The sequence below is a fragment of the Gossypium hirsutum genome, chromosome D05, assembly GCF_007990345.1.
Source record: "Gossypium hirsutum isolate 1008001.06 chromosome D05, Gossypium_hirsutum_v2.1, whole genome shotgun sequence".
NCBI lineage: Eukaryota > Viridiplantae > Streptophyta > Magnoliopsida > Malvales > Malvaceae > Gossypium > Gossypium hirsutum.
This window is the reverse complement of record NC_053441.1, coordinates 24,540,571-24,562,089: the sequence shown is the minus strand read 5'-3', so window position 1 is coordinate 24,562,089 and position 21,519 is coordinate 24,540,571. Positions and strand designations below refer to the sequence as shown.

Genomic DNA, 21,519 nt, shown 5'->3' with positions numbered 1-21,519 from the left:
ATTAAGTAAATTTAAAATATTATTTTAAATTTATATTTAATTAAATTATATGATAAACTCAACTCTATTAAATTGAAAAACACGTGTTATTATAAATATATATGATTTAACAATTATCCCCAACAATTTGCCACAACAATTATCACAACAGTTATTTTAAGTTACATAAAAAATTATCTCAATAGTTTGAATTGTTGGATAAATTTTAAACAGAAATAATTGATATTTAAATTAAATCTTATTTACATGCATAGATATCATTCCAACAAAAAAAATTATCAATATACATTATTTTTTAAAACAAAAATTATCTGAATAAATTTTCTATGAGAAAAAATAAACAAATTTTTAAATAAATTTGATAAGTTGAGAGATTTAAAATAATAATTAACGTGATAAATATTAGTTTGATTATTATCCTTTATTCTCTCCTTGTGGCATTTCTCTCTTATGCTTTTTTGGTTTTTTTGTAAGTATTTCAAAATAATATTTTCAAAAAAGTCCTGACAACTTTTGAGTTTTAGATCTCAATATAAAAAAAAATGTACGTTTTTTTTATATTTTTATTATAAATGAATTGTTTTTTTTATAATTTCCAGATCAATGTTTTCTTTTCTTTTATTTTCTTTTTTTATTACACACAAGAAAATTTGGTTGATGAGAAGTGAGAATAGTCATGGAAAGCCTTAATATTACGGTGAAAATTTTAAAATAATTAGAAAAAAAAATGAAAGAAAATGGGTAAATTTTTTTAACAATTCTGTTATAGGTTTTGATCGTATCTATTTCTTTTTGACACATTGCTTAAAACTACTCATAACTCCTCCTCAACTCATAAATAAGATGATAATTTATTTTAGCGCACTTAAACCCACGCCCTTTTATATTAACATCAATATCTAAACTAATCAAATTAAGATTCAATTGACAAAAAAAATCAACACTTAAATGACTACAAGAGGGAGAGGAGCATGGGGCTTACATAATTGATTTGATAAAGAAAAACATTTTGAGAAGCTTAATAAGAAGAAAGTATTTATATGAATTTTTATTAAAAATAATAATGGTTTTTCTTTTGCGTTTTTAAGTCCTAATAATTTTTTTTTTGGTTTAGTTTTAAAAAAATTAATTTAGTGCCTTTTCAAAATTTTAAATTTTGTAATTAAGTCCCCTTCTGAACTTTTAATTTATTCATTCGAAGCCCTAAATACATACATAATTATTCAATTTTGGTCCTTAATTTTGTTTTAATTTAGTCTCTCTATGTGATTCTAATTTGTTTTAGTCCTAAATTGTTGTAATTATTTACAATGTAGCTCCTTTATGTAGTCCTAATATATGATTTTATTTTAATTATTTATATAACATTTTTTGTATTTTATAAATATATTATATGTTTTTCTTGATTTTTAAAAATATTTTTATTTTAGTATAATTTTCACACTTTTTTACCAATCTCAATGTATATGATTGTCATTATTATTTTTTCAAATAATCTCATTATAGGTTCTAATCATATTTGTTCTTTTTAAAACAACACCTAGAACTACCTATAGCCCCTCCCCATCCATAAATAGGAGAATAATACGCTTCAACGCACTCGAACTCACGTCTTCCTACATTGGCAACAATGTTCATGCCAATCAAGGTAAAACTCAATCAATTTATTATTTTTTGTTTATTAAGTACCAAAATAAAAATATATTATTATTATTTTGAATTATAATATTAGGTAAACTTTATATGTTAGTTGTATTAGTTAAATTTTGCATATAAAATTTTGTATGTAGTAGTATTAATTTGTAGCCATACGATGTTTTTACCATGTAGACATTTAGCAATGTGATATTGTAATATATTTTATATGCAAACTTTTGCATATATAAAATTTAATCAAATTTAAGAAAACATTGTGCATAGTGATAGTATTATTTATGCACATAAAATTTTATATTCAAAATAGTTAATATTTCAATTGTTTACATTTGCATATAAATTTTTATGAATCTCAATATGAAAAATTTTGTATACAATATTTGAAGTATTTGTACTATTACAATAAACTGTGCAACTTTTTTTTGTCTATCTCAATGTATACAATTGTCATTTTTTAAAATTTTAAATATTAAATAAAATATAAAATTAGTTAAAATTTATATGTTATTTTTTAAATATTAGCAAAAGATATTAAATTCAAATTATAATATTAGCTACATTTTATATTTCATTTTCAGAATATTAAATTAAAAATATAGTGTTAGATAAACACTGTAAACAGTTTAAACACATATTTTAAAAAAGAATTAAACACGGTAAAAAATAATTTTATTTTAAAATATAGTACTATTTAAAAAAATCTACCTATATTTAATAAAATTATTTTTTTACGATATTCAATTTTTACCGGACAATATTTAAAAACAAAGTATTCAGCTTTTTTTAAAAATATATATTTAATTATGCAAATATGTTTTTATTTTATTTCTACCGTATAATATTTAAAATAAAGTATTCAGTTATTGTTAAAAACTATTTAAACCAATCTATTTTAAATTAGCATTTTATTTAAATTTTTTTATTGACTTCTTTTTATATGAGTGCAGCGCTGCGATTCCTAATATTTAGTTTTTTAATACAATACTTAGAACCACCTATAGCCCCTCCTCAACTCTTAAATAAAAGGATAATACGCTTTAACGCATTTGAACTCACGTCTTTCTGCATTGGTAACAATACTGATGCTAACTGAGCTAAGATTCATTCAGCGTCATTTTGTTTAATTGTTAAAATATGTTAATAATTGTCAATTGAGTTTTAACTCAATTGACATCCATATTGTTATCAGTGCAGGAGTATATGAGTTCAAATACGTTAAATCACATTATCCTCTTTAAAAGAGAAAGGAGAGGTTATAGATAATTCTAAACATTTTGTATAAAAAAAATACAAGATGTGTTAATAAATTTTAGCATACATTTCGGGTAAATAAAACATAACTAATTTTAATTAAAATAATATTAAATAAAATAGATAACAATTACTAATACTTTAATTTTATATTGTACACTGTTTCTAAATAAAAGAGTTTTCTATTTTAAAAAAAACAAAATTCCTATTACATTAGTTAAAAAATATCTTTTATATTTTTAAAATATCATATTAAATTAAAAATCGGCCTTGAACGTTTTATTAATTTGCATATATTCTCCCCAGCAAAGCACAAGCTTCTAGCATACCTTGCTGTCATTAACGTACTACTCTTTGATACTTCACTTCTTAATCCTCTGCCTTCTCTCAATAAAATCCGAGTCTGTTTTTCATTTACATACATTTTGATGGCAGAGGAAGAGGTCGTCGCCGCTTCACCCGGTCTCGTCCCCTCCGATCATAAGCGGAAGCTTGAAGATATCGAGCCCCAAGCCCCTCCTGTCGAGATGCCTCTCAACTCTGCTGTAGACCCTGATGCAACGGCATCTGATTCGTCCGAAGCTAAGCGACCTAGGCTCGTCGACGAGAAAACCGACGGCTTGGGTAATGAAAATTTTCTTCTGGTTTTAGTTTAGGGTCTTCTAATGTGCAACTTGTGGGATGGAATTTATGCGTTGAATATTAATTCTAGGGTTTCCTTGTTATTACTTGCGATTTTGGCTTTGGGTTTAGTGGAATCTTTCTATTTGATAAAACAGCTTGTTAGGAACACTGACGATGTTCAGAAGTTTACAGTTTTTGTGACTGAATTTACGTTATCTGCCAATTTGCACGGTAATGGGCTTGGATCTCACATAGCCACACTGAAAGTATGGGATTTTCCCCTCGGATTTAATGGACCTAGAGTCTTCCACTCTAATAGTTGGCTTCTGGACTGTTGTTTTCCAAGGGTTCATATCAAATATTGTGCTATGTGAATGCCTAGTGAGAAGATTAAGGCTCCATTTCGTTGCCATTTTTAGTAATATTTCTTTTTGTCATTTTCTTTTTACTTGTTCAATAATTGCTAGAAGCAGAGCAAATATTTTGAAAGTAGATATGGTTAAGATGCAGTACACTTTCGATCATATTTCTTTTATCTAGAAATAAAGTAATATAAATCATGGAAATTTTAAATTTAATTTTAATATATGAAATTTGATATTTGCTTCTGGGTTTAAATGTCTGTCTGGAAAGAAAGAAGAAGTAGCCAATCTTGGATTACAACTGTTTTATCTCTTCTAATTGTTTATTGCTTTACTTATTTTGGCTATTCTAATTCTATGTTTGTTGTTCTTAACAGCTAGTGAGAATGGGTTCAAAGCTGAGCAGTCAGATGAACCTGTGAAGGAGGAAGAGGAGGCTTTCCCGCAAAATGAGGTTACCAAACAAGCAGAGGATGGTACTGCTCAAGCAGAGGAGGCTCAAGAAACAGCAAAACCTCAACAAGTTGAAGGAACAACAAAGGAAACTGAGCAACAATCTACTGATAATCATGCGACTACTGATGCTGAGTTAGGTAAAGATGAGAAATTTGAGGCAGATGGTGGTCAGGAACCGGGTAAAGTTGAGAATTTTGGGGCTGATGGTAGCCAGGAACCGCCTACTAAAGAGGAGAGTAAGCAACCTTCTAATGAGGTGCCTCAGCAGGAAGTTGATGATGGTTCAACTATTACTCGCAGAATTGAGGTTCCTAATGCTAAGGTATGCGAATATTTTTATCTGCCTCAATTGGGATGAGGAGTATTTTAAGAATTTAGATTGTGTTAAGAATGAAGTCTCATTCATATAGTAATGTCCTAGATTGCGCACTATCTGGGGATAAGGCAGGTTTAGAACCTTGTCCCTATCACCTTAATCAGATCCTTTTCTCTCTTCCTTAGTGCAATTGTGCCATTCCTACCACATGAACATCCATCTTTCTTTCTTGGGTCATATCTACAGTTCTGGACATCAAAGTGGATGGCATCATAAATGTAGAAAGATAGCGTCTGCATTAGTAAACTAATCTATTCATTGTTATCACATTTCTTCTTGTGACAGCCTTTCCTATCAAAAGGGCAGCCAAACTAGCTACAAGCCAAGTTTATTTTGCTTTAGATGCATGAACAAACAGCGAAACTGATCTTTTTTTATACTGTAATGTATTTAAACCCATGCCCATTCTAACTCAGAAAACTGGGGTCCATTTTAAATTCTTTCCATTAATGTTTCGTGCTATTTTTCTTCTCTGCCTCTCTTAACCTCATTGTCCTCCTTTCACTCACGTCTTCTAATTACAAGTATCTCATCTTTATGAGTGACTACCTTGAATGTGTTTCCGACATTATTTGTGTTCAATGTTTGTGACCTTCACCTTGTTCCTCATACATACCTGCCTAATCATGTCTTCTCATCCAAGCAAAGCTTTCTGCAGATTGGTGTTCTCATAGGAAAGGCAGGGGATACTATAAGGTACCTACAATACAACTCGGGGGCAAAAATTCAAATTACAAGGGATGCGGATGCTGATCGAGATGCCCCAACAAGGCCTGTGGAAATAATAGGGACTTTGAATAGCATAATCAAGGCTGAGAAGCTTATAAATGCTGTCATAGCAGAGGTTGTATGTTGTTTCTAGAACTTCTTCCTCATATCTCCCCCTATGCTCTCATTATTTACCCTTTTCTTAATACATCCCGCTTATTTGCTGGCTTTATTTTGATTGCTTTGTCATTAGCTTAACTTTTGTGTTTGTTTCAGGCTGACGCTGGGGGTTCCCCTTCCCTTGTAGCTAGGGGCCTTGCTACCACACAGGCTGCTGGGGATGCTGATCATATTGAGATGCAAGTTCCAAATGAGAAGGTTATTCCCTTTTCTTTCTTTTTCCCTATAGGTACCTGCTAGTACAGGTACAGAGGTACTTATGTCTGTTCAATCTTGCTTTGGTCTTCATGATTGTGTGTAATTTATCTTTCCTGTTTCAGGTTGGTTTAATCATTGGTAGAGGTGGGGAGACTATCAGAGGAATGCAGACTAGGTCAGGGGCTCGCATTCAGGTAGGGGATATTTGTTTGCCTTGTATGGATTAAAGTTCTTGCAAAATTACTCCTGCCGATTCTGACAGTTTAATATATGTTTAGTTGATACCTCAACATCTCCCAGAAGGGGATGAATCAAAAGAAAGGATAGTGAGAGTGACAGGTGATAAGAGGCAAATTGAGATTGCCAGAGAAATGATAAAAGACGTCATGAGTCAGGTTTGTTTATGACCTCGTATCATCTTCTTTAGAATTAATTTTCTAATGGTATTTTAACAGTATCCAGTGTGTGTGTTCCGTTATCCTTTATTGAATATGTCACTACTATAGTTAACATTTTTACTTTGATGAAAAATTTACTTTGTTTTTTATTGAACTGCCAGCAGTGAACATTTGATATAAATTTACGTGATCTTTGACTGCTCAATCCTTTCATTTTTTGAATTCTGTTTTCCATCATCCAATTTTATGTATATTGTTGTGTTGATGACTTAAAACACATCTAACATAAGAATGAGGCTTGTTAAAAAGATGTCACAAGCTAAAGAATATTACTTGTGTACGTGGGGATTTTGCTAGCATGCTTTCCTAGTTGGTTTGGCGGTTTATAGTTAGTGGAGTAGCTGTGGTTGTTTATCTGGGGTTTTAGTTGTCTTGGTAACTTCTAAAATCTGTTATTCTCAGCATGTGCAAGATACTATTGATAGGATGACTGATATTCCAGTTAAATGTCATTGTTTTAAGAACATATGCATGTAGAATTGTATGTTAATGAAGCCAGTCTTTCTTTCCCTGCACAAACAAAAACATGCTCTTTATGAGATTGGATTTTAGCAATCTATACACCAGAAGTAATAATTCTAAACTCTAGAAGCAGGGTTTGAATGTTATCATGTATCTATTTAACTATTGTAAGGATTATAATTTTTCTTAAATATATCTTAATAGGACATGTGCCCTTGAATCTGGAGCTTAAAATCTCCACGCTGGTGTATAGATTATTTCCTTTAACCGAATACTTGAAGTATCAATTTTCCGTCTATCTCCCTAAATGGATTTGCCAAGCAAACAATCTATTGTAGTTAACTGCGGTGTAGTTTACTGCATTTTCTTGTATGACTCCTTGTCTTCCAACTTACGTAAAGATCTATTTCATAATTCTCCTCAGACTAAGAGTTTTATTTCCTTAACTTGGGTGTTAATTATCATGCCAACATCACTTGAATGCTATTAGGACAATAATATATTCAATCCAATATGCCGGTTGCCATGCTTTATTTAATGTTGAAGGTGCCAATTTCGAATTCGTTGGCTTTAAAATCTGCAGATTTGGATAGCCTTTTCCATGGGGTCAGCATTGCTCTTTTGGTGTAGCAATAGACAACCACTATTCCCCTTCATGCAATGAAGAAAGGTATCTGGCATTAAACTCGCATCCAAATAGTTGGTAAGATTGCTTTGAGACTTAAAAATTGAAAATGATAATGTAGTGAGCCTGCATGTAAGCGGCTTCCTTGATATATGCATGAAACGTGTTGGAAGAAGTACTCCTGGTGAAGTTATCCTGTCTGAAATGTGTATTGGATCGGTACCTTCTAGAATTTTGTTTGATGCTATGCTGAAACTTCTGAAGAACATGGAACTTGTCCTTTGATATGTATAGAGATGATGCACGACTGTCAGAAGTATATTGCTATATGGTCAGAGAAAGAATTGACATTTATATCATCCTAGCTCACTGGATGACAAGATCCTATGTGAAAGATGTAACACATTTTTTGTAGTTTAGGATGCATGAACGATTAGAAGTTCCTCCTTTTAAATCTTGTTTAACACTCGAATCTGCTTATTCTTTTGCCTTTAATTGTTAATAGTTAAGGTATTCGTTTGGTATTTGATTATTGGTAGTGCCAATGTTTTTTCAATCCTCTGTTTTTGAGGGAAATATCTACAATGGTGGCATTAGTCTGCTTGGATAGAATTTTAGTAGGAAATAGGTGATGATATTCATTGCATTAATTTATCCCCTCCATAACAGTTTGAATGAAGATGCATTTCAACAGATTTGTTCCTCTCAGTTTGCTCTTCTCATCTATGTTTAAATTATTATCAGTTCTGTCATTGTTGCTGTTGTATTTGGTTTCTTTTTGAACCTAGATGTGACCTAGTCCCGTTTGTTTTGTTTGGGTAACATGGTTAAGCATGATGTTTGAGGCATTCTTCCTACTCACTCTGTTTTTTTTTGGCTTTTTTAATCGGCAATCTAATTCCATTTATCTAATCGTTTTGTTAATTGAATAGAATGCCAGGCTATCACCTCTTTCTGGTGGTTTCAATCAGCAGGGCAATCGACCTCGGGGAAACACTGGACCACCTCAATGGGGTTCCTTTGGCCATACTGTCCCTACAGCATCATATGATTTTCAGAGAAGGAGACCATATCCATCTCAAAACTCACATTATCAACCACCTTATGGTGGCTACCCTTCTCATCAAATGGCTCCAAGAAGCAATTTTGGTTCTAGCTGGGAGCAGAGGCCTCATAACTTTCAGGGACCTCCACATAGTGGAGGGTATAATTACTACAGCAGGCATGGAAGTGTCTCTGTCCTGCATTTGGCTTCAATTCATGGGCATGGACCTAGGCCAACACCTGCTCCAGCTATGGGGGCAGTGTCATCTCAGTCAAGTTATAATTATGGACAGCCTCATGGTCGAGCAGATTATGCACATCCACCACCCTATTCCCATGCTTTTCACCAGCATAGCTATGGAAATGGATATGGAGAGAAGTATGAAAATCATACCCCGGTTCTGCACCCTTACGGAGAGCATGGATCTTCTCAGCCAGGATATGCACCACCAGGTCCTCAATCTGCGTATGCCCCTCAGCAGCAGTATGGCAAGCCATATTCATATGTGCAGTCACAGGGACCCCAAACATATGGTCCTCCAGCCAATCAACCTGGAGAAGTTCCATATCAAGGTCCAACTGGCCAATCTTACAGTCCAAATGTGCCTCCTCAGCAGCAATACCCATATGCAAGTGGGCCCTTGCAACAAAGCTATCCTCCATGTGGCTCTGCACCACCCGGTGATGGGTATAATCAGCCTCCACCAGTGACTGGCCAGGCTTATTCGCAACAAGGTGGGCAGTCTGTTCCTGGTTACAGTCAGCCTTCTGCTCAGCAAGCTACTGCTTATGCACAAGCGAATACTGCTGCTGGGTATGGTCAATATCCACCCTCACAGCAGGGTTATTCTGATCAGGCAGCTCCAAATAATGCAGCTTATGGTTATCAAGGGACACAAGATTCTGGCTATGGCAGTGGCCCTGTGACAACATACGGTGCAGCACCTAGTGGGCAAGTTACTTATGCTCAACCGACAGCAACTCAGGCAACCTATGATCAGTCTGGTGGATATGCAGCAGCGCCAGTTAGTGCACCTGTAGCATATGGAAACACAGTATCCCCGCAGCTTGGATACCCTCAGTATGATTCAACCCAGATGTATGCCGCACCACAGTGAAGTTCTTCCTCGCTCTAGTTGTGCCAGTGATAGTGTAGCCATATTAATCTAGCTACTGATCTTTATTTTGTTTTTTGGGTCTTTTACTTGTCAGTTTCTTACTATTGGTGGTACTAGCTGTTGCAGGCCCATTTACTCGGTGGCCCACTACCCGTTACAAGCCCAAGTGACAAACGGCCCAATAAGCCCAGCCGGCCCCAAACTCAGTCAGACTAGGGCGGAAACACTAGCCAAGCCTAGCGCCGTGCCCATCCCTCTGCCATCGCCTTGTCCCACGCCACCACCAACTCCCTCACCTGCCCTCTAACTCCCTGCAAATGAAAGAACACGCAAAGCAGAGACCAAAGGGAGAAATAACATTTTATTGTATCATTTTCGGGGGATAAAAGGGGGGCTTCATCACGGGATTTAGGGATTTTTTTTCTTTTTTTTGTAAAACCCACATCAGAAATCAAAAGGGAATAGAAATTTTAAAAGGTTGAATCCTTGCTATTCTTCTGGGTTTTCTCTTATTTGTTTGATCTTATTTTGTTTTTTTCTTTGCAAATCTATTCTAAAGTAATTAAAAATCAAAAAAGAGAAAAGAAAAGAATACCTGAATCGGCCCTTGGACTGGCCGGCGATGGTCCTTTGCCGTCGTCGGATTCGGCTCGAGAGGGGCCAAAGGTCTTGTTTTCTCCTCGACTCCCCTTTCAAAAGTTCAGGCCCTCTGAATATGCTTCAACTGCGCAGACCGGGAACTCCGTCGCGTGACGCCGGCCACCGGCCATGGCGGTGATTTGGAGCGGTCGAGAAAAGGGATTGAGGGGTATGGGATCTTCAGTTCGTCTGAAAGAAAAGAGAAAGAAATGGGGGCTGATTTGTTTTTTTAGGGTTTTATTTATTTATTTATTTTTATTTATAAGATTCCATACGGCGCCGTTTAAAAGGGAAACCTGCGCACTTTTGCCCTAATGGGTAATTTGCGCCTTCGGTCCCTCCATTTCGCGTTGAAATGCAATCTGACCTTTTTATTTATTTAAATTTGGGATGCGAGTTCTGTGCCTGTTTCAATTGGGTCCTCTGACCATGTGTGCCCTTTGCACTGAAACGCCGCACACAAGGGGGCTTGGGATATTTTCTCCTTCGCTCCCTCATACTTTCAGCGTATGGCGAGTTGGTCCCTCTTTCCTTTGTTTCTTTTAAATTTAACCCATTTTTCCTTTATTTTTTGGTTATCTTATTAATTAAATTGATAAATGTGATATTATTTTTTTATTTACATACTGTTATTATCCTTATTTTTTATTTTTATTTTACTTCAAATTTTACTATATATATACATATTTAATATTTATATACACATACGCTTACATTTATATATTATAACTTACATACATATATGTATTTGCCTGCATACTTTAAAATTTTATATATGTACATACTTATATATCCTCTTTTATTTTCATAAATATATATACACGCATATTTATACATATTCTTTATATTTTAAAATTTATTTCTTTTTATGTATTTTCTATTTTTTATAATTCATAAGCATACATTTTAATATATATATATAAATATACGTTTTATTTTTTTTTTAAAATAAACATATATATATATATGCCTATCTTTAGGTTTTACTTTATTTATTCATTCACTATTTTAAATATTAATTTTGTTTATTTTAATCCTTGCCATTATTATTGCAATTTCATTCTATTAATTATTTATTTGTCATCTTCAAATGTTTTAAAATCTAAATCTATTAGAATTGTATTTGTTTTGTTATTATATTAATATTATTGTTATATTGTTTCTTACATTATTATTCATGCATTTCGATTTTTCTCGCGTTGATCTTAAATAATCGAATATCCTTTTAAAATTAAAATAAATGAGGGTTAAATAAAAATGAAAAAGCAAGCTTACTCTCAAAAATACGATGTGTTGTGTCCTAACTTACTGGATGCGACATTTTGTTACTTCGAGATAAGAAGGCATTTTTCCATTTTGATTTATTCGAGTAATTTTAAAATAACATTAATAAGAAGGATCGTATTTTAAATTCTTTAAAGTTCTCAATTTCCGACACCAAGACATTAAGTAATTAATTAGGTACCAATTTTGGGCGTATCGAGGGTGCTAATCCTTCCTCGAGCGTAACCGACTCCCGAACCCGTTTTTCTGAATTTCGTAGACCAAAAGCGTTGTTTTAATAAAAATTAAATTGTTTATTAAAAATAACCACTTTTCGAGGTGACCCGATCACACCTCATCAAAAAAGATTGGTGGCGACTCCCATTTTCGTTTCCTTTTTCAAAATCCAAGTCGACCCCGTTTTTATCCGAAAAATGGTGTCAACAGCTTGGCGACTCCGCTGGGGACAAGCACAAGGGTCAAGCCATGAGTTGATTACTTTTTGTCAAAAATCAAAAACCTAGTTTAAATATACGATCCTTTCATTGTATTTTTATTTATCTTTATTATGATCTTCGTCATTGTGATTCATAATTGCTGTGTTTAAGTTCAGATGTATTTTTGCACATTGCATTGCATGACCGTTGGTCATACCCTTTTAAGTGGGAATGAGAAGCTACGCCTTCGTGAGGTTTTCACCTCCGCATGGGATAGTGAATCGCTTTCGGGATACATCCGTACCTATGTCTTCGTGAGATTTTCATCTCCGCATGGCCATAGGGAAATGTATTCCCCTGAACTGAACTCAGTCCGTATGAGCCTATAATGGGTGAGGATCGAGGAATCTGCTGGTTCGGGTACCCTTACTTTAGAACCAACCCTCATATAGTAGACTTAGGAACTTAACCTAGGTAGAGCCACTCCAAACCCCTATTATCTACCCGATTAGGTACTTTTTGTTTTCTGTGCTTGCTTATGTTTTGTACTAACCCTTCTTGTTGTGTTTTGATTATGATTGCATTACATTGCATTTGCATCTTAGGAAAGAGATATGGATTCAAATCCAATTACTAAATTAGAAAGCTTGTCATGGAATACGAATTCCTTGATAAAGTGGAAAATAATACGACTTCTCAAACATATTCTGAGAAACACAAGAATGGCGATGGAAGAGTTCGTGACCTTGCTTGGTGGCCTGGGGATTCGAGACGATTGTCCAAAAACCTTCAACAAGCTGACGAGCTTTATGAAGATGGGCAGATGATGGATCGCGACCAAGATCAAGAAAATGAGCTAGCAATGGCATCTATTGGTGAGATTACCTCAAACATGCGGATGAAGAAAAAAATCGATGTTGTTTCTTGGAATATGAGGGTAAGGTCGTACATGTATCCGTTTTATGTAAGGGAATTTGCTTTCTAGAAAAGTTTCCTAAATGTAATTGAATCAGAATCAACGTCTCTTTAGGCATTCATTTCATGCATCTGCATTACATTGCATCATATGCATTAGATTTTCACGAAGTGACCCTAATTATGTAAAATTATTTCAGCTAATCTGGAAAACCAATCAACCAAACATCCTTACGGTACTCGTCGCAAAGCCAAAGAAATGGATCAAAGATTAGAGAAACTGGAGCAAACGCAAAAAGAGATGCAAGACCAGTTACAGGTGCAAATGAAAGAACATATGGAAAAGATCCAGAAAGACATGGCACAAAAGATGAAGGAGTCTCAGGATGAACTAATGACTAAATTAACGCAATTAATAACCAATGGAGTGGATAAAAGGAAAAATCCTGTGGTTTGCGATGAAGAAGGAAACAATGATGAGCCACTTTTTTCTCCAGGATACACGCCTCCGCAAGCGCAAATTCAGATTGAACCACATCCACGAAGATCTTCTGTTTCGATTAGGCCTCAGCACTTTCAAGGTGACGCTTCAATACCGAAGAACCTTCAGGGCAGATCTGGTTCTAGTCCTGACGATAATCTGGTTGTCCCGGACTTCGATGAAGTAGCGGAGAAAGACAAGATGAAGGAGGAGTTACCAAAGCAGTTTGAGGAGAAATGGAAATGGATTGAAGAGAAGTTTAGGGCGATAGAAAGTATCGACGGCTATCGTGGAATAGATGCGAGAGATTTGAGTTTAGTTCCGGATTTGGTGCTTCCTTACAAATTTAAGATGCCGGAATTCGAGAAATATAATGGGACCAGCTGCCCAGAAGCTCATATTACTATGTTCTGTAGGCGTATGGCCGGATACGTCAACAACGACCAACTGCTCATACACTGCTTTCAAGATAGCCTCACAGGGGCAGCGTCTAAGTGGTACAATCAATTGACGCGTATCCAGATTAGTTCTTGGAGGGATTTAGCACAAGCCTTTATGAAACAATACAGTCATGTAGCTGATATGGTCCTTGACAGAATTACCCTTCAAAATATGGAGAAAAAGCCTAATGAAAGTTTCAGGCAATACGCACAAAGGTGGAGGGAGGTCGCTATTCAAGTTCAGCCGCCACTCCTGGAGAAAGAAATGACGATGCTCTTCATCCACACATTGAAGGCCCCGTTCATCACTCACATGTTGGGAAACGCTTCGATGAGTTTTTTAGACATAGTCATGAGCGGTGAAATGATTGAAAGTGCCGTGAGAAGTGGAAAGATTGATGCTGGGGAGAATACTAGAAGGTCAGACTTAAAGAGGAAGGAAAATGATGTGAGCAATGTGAACACCTACAACAAATCGATTACACAGCCAAGAAAGGAGATTACTAGTCAGCAAGGTTCATCTAGACAAGAATCGTATGTGAAGCAAGGCACTGAGAACCTTCAATTCACGCCAATTCCGATGGCATATAAGGAGTTGTATCAAAGCTTATTCAACGCACGTGTTGTTGCCCCTCTCTACACGAAACCTCCACAGCCACCGTACCCCAAATGGCACGATGCGAATGCACATTGCGAATATCATGCGGGAAATACGGGGCATTCCATAGAGAACTGCATAGCCTTCAAGAAACTGGTTGAAAAGCTCATCAACATGGGTGTCGTCAAGTTTGGTGACTCATCTAATGCAGAAAATTCGCCACCCAATCATGATTAACAATGGGGTGAACGCAATATATGAGAAAGTGTTGGGAAGTTGTCACATCAATACCATATATGAAGGCATAATTGAAAAAGGATCTTATTAGATGTTCGCTCTTATAAAACCTGGGAGTTTTCTAAAGAAACCTTTGTAGTATTTAGAGCTTACTCAGAGTAATATTCAAAACACACTTGTCGCTTTCAGCCTAGAGCAACAAGAAGTCTTTTGTGAAAAAGGCTTATGTCTGAACGTCATTATGGAATGCATCTTTGCGATCTTTTGAACTAATATTTTTTTCATTGATTATACTTCTATTCTTCCATCCAAATCATTCTTTCATTCATTCATAATCATACTATGCAGATAATTATTCTTAAATTCATACATTCTTATATATTATTTTGTACCTACAATAGGTCCCTGGATATCAACGACATGAATGACACTGCTACAGACTTAGAACCTCCTTTTGAGCGAGATATGTGTTTTGAGGGATCTCACGACTTTGAAGATGACACAGATCGTAGCTTATCTCCAAACTTGTTGAGGATGGTAGAACAAAAGGATAAACAGATCCTACCTCTCAGTGAATCATTAGAAATTGTGAGCTTGATGAAGACTAGAATTGACCTGCCTACAGAGACGAAAAATTCAAAGATGTCTTTGTATGATCATACCAGGGTATGCCTCGATTCTTATAATAAAACCTGCACAACAGTACGATGTCAGAAATTTACAGTGCGAACGATGCAATTCTTTACCGGGGCAATACCGTTCTCGTCAATTCAGCATAGCTTTGCCCATTTGAAGTCGAATTTCCATCTCTTCAGGTTGTTGTTGGGTCCATCCTGATCAAAGAGGAAGATCCAAAGTTTTTATCGCAGTTGCGCCCCAAAAGGCTTAAGAATAAAAAACAAAAAGAAGAAAAAATCAAAATCAAGATCAAAATGAAAATGAGAAAAAGAAAGAAGAATGAAAAAGAGAAATCTAGATGAAAAATCAGAATGAAAAGAAAAGAAAAAAAGGGAGAGACCAAAGCGAAAGCCCGCAAAGGGCATTTTATGACCAAATAAGGTTTTGAGATGAAATCCCGAAAAAGGTGACTCAAATTTTGAGCACAATGGGGCATGGACATCACCATTATCGAAGACTTCTAATGGGCATTGTTTCATTTTGAGAGGCTACTTCATGAGCTAAAGTCATCGTATACCGATACAGAATTTTAGAGAAGAGAGTATTGGAGAATGCATTGAGGTTAAACAATAGCACGATAGCTGAAGTCTCAAATTAGCTCAGAAGTGGACACCACGATTCGTCACTGAAGTTCCTAGAGTTGAACATCAAAAATTGAAGGAAAATGACTGAGACTTACGAGGATTGACGTGAGAAATTACAATTTACCCTAATTGTTTGTCGAACATCGGTATTGGGGCAACACTTCTCTTTTTGGTTTACAGGATTGAGGTAGTTCTACCTATTAAAATCCCCTCGTTGCTTGATGAAGGGATCCAATCGCAATGTGGTTAGTTGGCCCTAGGAAAAGGGTTAAAAGCTATTCATCAGGGTCAGATGTACCATAAATAAATAATATGAGCCCATAATAAACGTGCTCGTCTCAGAGAATTCCACAAGAGGGCTGGAGGTTGAAAAAGACTCTTCCTTAAACGAAAGGATTCTAAAGGGAAATGAATGCCAAACTAGGAAAGTCCTTATGTTGTAAAGAAGACCATTTTTAGAAGAGCACTGATCCTGAGTGAGATTGCTAATCCTATAAACTCGGATCCAGTCTAGAAACACTTCGTTTAAAGAAGAAGGAATGACCAAGGTGAAAACCTGCAAAAGGGCACTTTGATTCAAAAAAAAAAAAGAGAAGAAGAAGAAGATGAAAAAAATAAAAAAATGAAACAGTAAAAATGGAGAGGCTAAGGGGAAAACCCGCAAAGGGCACCTTAGGCCAAAGGGGATTTGAGTTGAAAACCGAAAAGAGCGGCTCAAATATTGATCAGAATGGGGCATGAGGTGATATAAGCTGCTCAAGTTTTGTTCATATTGAGGCATGTGTTGATCTTGCCATACCTGAATCAACAGGAAAGGATAGGCGACATCTTGGGGGCATCGACAGAGCATTGTAGATCTCCTAAACACATGTCCAACTCAAAAGGGTCTTCAGAAAGTTTGTGTAGAGAAATCCAAGCTGTGATATCTGGGGCACCCAATTCTCATGTTATTTGTTGTTCTTGGAATACTTTTTCTTTCTTTCCAAGATATACATTCCCAATTAATTCTTTTGTTGTCCTTCTTCACTATTTTCGATAATTTGTTCTTTCGAGCTATGCTCAGAACCAACTTTATTCTTATCCATTGTTATGACCTTTTTGCAAGCATTGGAATAATGATTAATGGACTAATAAAACTTTCACAAAGGAAGTTTTGCATATTACTCTGAAAAGTTTCTAAATAATACAGGAACCTGAAACAGGACTATTGTTTAGAACATGCCAAATTCGAAGGTTGGAAATTTGAGAAGGAAGAGTCTAAGTTTGGACTTTCTCTTCAGATTTTGTTGTCCAAATATTGATTGAGCAAAATGACAAGATGTCGTGTTGGTGGCAAAGCTTCAATGAGCCAACAAGCGATGTTTACCAGGCAAAATGAGAAGGTCTTCTGGGAGAAGAAAATTTTGCAATTGTGCATGAGCATTTGGTATGACACCTTGGGAATGAGGTAAATGACCAAAGAGTTTCACATTCAATATCATTGAATTGCGATAGGAGAAGATTGAGAAAAGTCATACCTTTCTACCCTTGGATTGTAGAGGGAGAATGATGGTACAAATTTTGTGCCCTAATAGATTAAACTTTAAGGTTTACAGTGGGGGGCAACCAGATTAAGTGTTTCTTTGGATATACCCGACGAGCAAAAAGGCGTTGTAGTACGTCAGTGATAAAACCTTAATAAGTTTTTACGTGATGTTAACCTAAGCATTAAGGAATCATCTTCATGACATTTTGCATTCATTCAAATGTCATTCATACATATCTAGTTAGGAGCATTTGATTCATTCTGATTATGTCATCCTAATCACTAGGCACAATTAGGTTCATAAAATAGAACATACAGGTCATGTTCCCCAAGGGACAGATCAATGAAGTTACAGATCTTGCTTTCCTGCATTGACAGCGAAGCAGATCGAAGACACAAACCTTGCCTCTTTCGGTTGTGATAGAGCTGGTTGAAGACAAAAGATCTTGCCTTCCTACATTGACAGCGAAGCAGATCGAAGACACAAACCTTGCCTCTTTCGGTTGTGATAGAGCTGGTTGAAGACAAAAGATCTTGCCTTCCTACATTAACAGCGAAGCAGATTGAAAACAAAGCCTTGCGTCCATCGATTGCAGTGGAGCTAGTTAAAGAAGCAGATCTTGCCTTCTTGCATTAACAGCAAAGCAGATCAAAAACAAAGCCTTGCCTCCATCGGTTGCATTGGAGCTGGTTAAAGGTTACAGATTTTGTCTCCCTAAGCCGTAGCGGAGCAGATCAAAGACAGCAAATCTTATCTTCAGGTGTAAGGAAACGGATTCAAACCACAAGTCCTATATCCCTGACCTGTAGTGGAATAGGTTGGAAATTACAAATCTTGTCCCCCTGAAGTCACAGTGGGGCAAACTAAAGCCAGAAATCCTATCTCCCTGAAGTTACAGTGGAGCGGATTAAAATGAGGGATCTTATCTTCCTGAGATTACAGCGGAGCAGATCGAAGACACTATCCTATCTCCCTGAAGTTACAGTGGAGTGGGTTAAAATAAAGGATCTTATCTCTCTGAGGTTACAGCAGAGTAGGTCGCATCAAGTCTTATTTCCCTGAAGATGCAGTGGAATAGATTGAAAACCACAAACCTCGTCCCCCTGAAGTTGCTACGAAGAAGATAAAGGCTACAGGACGCATCTCTCTAAAATGCAGTGGAATGGATCGAAGCAACAAGACCTAGTGGACTGGAATGAAACTACTTGAAATACCAGAACAAGTCAAGACTCGGCGAGACCGGGCAGAATGGGCCTTTCTTAGTCTTTGCTCTGTTATCGTTACACGACAACGAGCAAAGAGGGGCAGCTGTTGCAGGCCCATTTACTCGGTGGCCCACTACCCGTTACAAGCCCAAGTGACAAACGGCCCAATAAGCCCAGCCGGCCCCAAACTCAGTCAGACTAGGGCGGAAACACTAGCCAAGCCTAGCGCCGTGCCCATCCCTCTGCCATCGCCTTGTCCCACGCCACCACCAACTCCCTCACCTGCCCTCTAACTCCCTACAAATGAAAGAACACGCAAAGCAGAGACCAAAGGGAGAAATAACATTTTATTGTATCATTTTCGGGGGATAAAAGGGGGGCTTCATCACGGGATTTAGGGATTTTTTTTTCTTTTTTTTGTAAAACCCACATCAGAAATCAAAAGGGAATAGAAATTTTAAAAGGTTGAATCCTTGCTATTCTTCTGGGTTTTCTCTTATTTGTTTGATCTTATTTTGTTTTTTTTCTTTGCAAATCTATTCTAAAGTAATTAAAAATCAAAAAAGAGAAAAGAAAAGAATACCTGAATCGGCCCTTGGACTGGCCGGCGATGGTCCTTTGCCGTCGTCGGATTCGGCTCGAGAGGGGCCAAAGGTCTTGTTTTCTCCTCGACTCCCCTTTCAAAAGTTCAGGCCCTCTGAATATGCTTCAACTGCGCAGACCGGGAACTCCGTCGCGTGACGCCGGCCACCGGCCATGGCGGTGATTTGGAGCGGTCGAGAAAAGGGATTGAGGGGTATGGGATCTTCAGTTCGTCTGAAAGAAAAGAGAAAGAAATGGGGGCTGATTTGTTTTTTTAGGGTTTTATTTATTTATTTATTTTTATTTATAAGATTCCATACGGCGCCGTTTAAAAGGGAAACCTGCGCACTTTTGCCCTAATGGGTAATTTGCGCCTTCGGTCCCTCCATTTCGCGTTGAAATGCAATCTGACCTTTTTATTTATTTAAATTTGGGATGCGAGTTCTGTGCCTGTTTCAATTGGGTCCTCTGACCATGTGTGCCCTTTGCACTGAAACGCCGCACACAAGGGGGCTTGGGATATTTTCTCCTTCGCTCCCTCATACTTTCAGCGTATGGCGAGTTGGTCCCTCTTTCCTTTGTTTCTTTTAAATTTAACCCATTTTTCCTTTATTTTTTGGTTATCTTATTAATTAAATTGATAAATGTGATATTATTTTTTTTATTTACATACTGTTATTATCCTTATTTTTTATTTTTATTTTACTTCAAATTTTACTATATATATACATATTTAATATTTATATACACATACGCTTACATTTATATATTATAACTTACATACATATATGTATTTGCCTGCATACTTTAAAATTTTATATATGTACATACTTATATATCCTCTTTTATTTTCATAAATATATATACACGCATATTTATACATATTCTTTATATTTTAAAATTTATTTCTTTTTATGTATTTTCTATTTTTTATAATTCATAAGCATACATTTTAATATATATATATAAATATACGTTTTATTTTTTTTAAAATAAACATATATATATATGCCTATCTTTAGGTTTTACTTTATTTATTCATTCACTATTTTAAATATTAATTTTGTTTATTTTAATCCTTGCCATTATTATTGCAATTTCATTCTATTAATTATTTATTTGTCATCTTCAAATGTTTTAAAATCTAAATCTATTAGAATTGTATTTGTTTTGTTATTATATTAATATTATTGTTATATTGTTTCTTACATTATTATTCATGCATTTCGATTTTTCTCGCGTTGATCTTAAATAATCGAATATCCTTTTAAAATTAAAATAAATGAGGGTTAAATAAAAATGAAAAAGCAAGCTTACTCTCAAAAATACGATGTGTTGTGTCCTAACTTACTGGATGCGACATTTTGTTACTTCGAGATAAGAAGGCATTTTTCCATTTTGATTTATTCGAGTAATTTTAAAATAACATTAATAAGAAGGATCGTATTTTAAATTCTTTAAAGTTCTCAATTTCCGACACCAAGACATTAAGTAATTAATTAGGTACCAATTTTGGGCGTATCGAGGGTGCTAATCCTTCCTCGAGCGTAACCGACTCCCGAACCCGTTTTTCTGAATTTCGTAGACCAAAAGCGTTGTTTTAATAAAAATTAAATTGTTTATTAAAAATAACCACTTTTCGAGGTGACCCGATCACACCTCATCAAAAAAGATTGGTGGCGACTCCCATTTTCGTTTCCTTTTTCAAAATCCAAGTCGACCCCGTTTTTATCCGAAAAATGGTGTCAACACTAGCCTCTCTTTAGTTGCCTTATCATTCCTTCCAATAATATTGCTTGGGTAAATGAACTTTGATTTTCTGTAATTATATGCATTAAATTTTAATTTTAAATTAACTTCTACAAATCATTAATACCATTAAAATCATTATCGCTGTGACATCATTTTACATTTAGATATTATATATATCAGCAATTATATTCATCTAACTTCTTAATAAAAGGATATATTTATTTTTTAAAATACAAATAATTGAGTCAAACTTAAAATCTTGTATATATATATTTGATGATAATAAATGATATATTTATTTTTTAAAATACAAATGATTGAATTAAACTTAAAATTTTGTATATATATATTTTTGGTACAATAGTGATTTAAACATCCATTATTCCTAGAGAAGGTGAATACTCAACCAATAAACCATAGCTTTTCTGGAGAAGATGAACACCCTATTAATAGGTCACGACTTAGTATTTTAAAATTTCATATATAATTGAATCAAAATTTAAGTTTTATGTGTATAATTCTTGAAAATAAATAGATATATTTATTTATTAAAAAATATATAATTGAATCAAAATAAAATTTTAATATATATAATTGAACCACAAACAATGTTGCATCAAATCAAAAAGTTTAGATATCATTAAATTAAAATTCATGAATGAAT

General features: G+C 35.2%; 1 protein-coding gene across 10 annotated transcripts; it reads left to right on the top strand.

The window, feature by feature from the left end:
* Positions 1 to 3,213: 3,213 nt before the first annotated feature.
* LOC107914021 (far upstream element-binding protein 2) lies at positions 3,214 to 20,955 on the top strand. Of its 10 annotated transcripts, none has more exons than XM_016842732.2 (9): positions 3,214 to 3,531; positions 4,271 to 4,671; positions 5,384 to 5,569; positions 5,710 to 5,811; positions 5,934 to 6,005; positions 6,090 to 6,206; positions 8,289 to 9,514; positions 9,613 to 9,630; positions 20,854 to 20,955. In XM_016842732.2, exons 1-9 carry the CDS (start codon positions 3,336 to 3,338, stop codon positions 20,867 to 20,869), a joined length of 2,334 nt encoding a protein of 777 aa, XP_016698221.1. In that variant the 5' UTR covers positions 3,214 to 3,335; the 3' UTR covers positions 20,870 to 20,955. The 10 variants fall into 10 exon arrangements, 9 of the variants coding, with proteins under 9 accessions (XP_016698221.1, XP_040950356.1, XP_016698217.2 ...); XM_041094422.1 differs by lacking the exon at positions 20,854 to 20,955 and adding an exon at positions 18,634 to 18,991 and having other exon boundaries at positions 9,613 to 9,644; XM_016842728.2 differs by lacking the exons at positions 9,613 to 9,630; positions 20,854 to 20,955 and adding an exon at positions 9,636 to 10,030 and having other exon boundaries at positions 8,289 to 9,499.
* The last annotated feature ends 564 nt before the right edge of the window (positions 20,956 to 21,519 follow it).

Excerpts from the sequence above, each read along its gene's own strand:
- LOC107914021 (XM_016842727.2), top strand. The coding sequence starts at position 3,336 with ATGGCAGAGGAAGAGGTCGTCGCCGCTTCACCCGGTCTCGTCCCCTCC. Across the intron at positions 4,672-5,383 it reads TTGAGGTTCCTAATGCTAAG|ATTGGTGTTCTCATAGGAAA; the intron begins GTATGCGAATAT and ends AGCTTTCTGCAG. Across the intron at positions 6,207-8,288 it reads TAAAAGACGTCATGAGTCAG|AATGCCAGGCTATCACCTCT; the intron begins GTTTGTTTATGA and ends TTAATTGAATAG.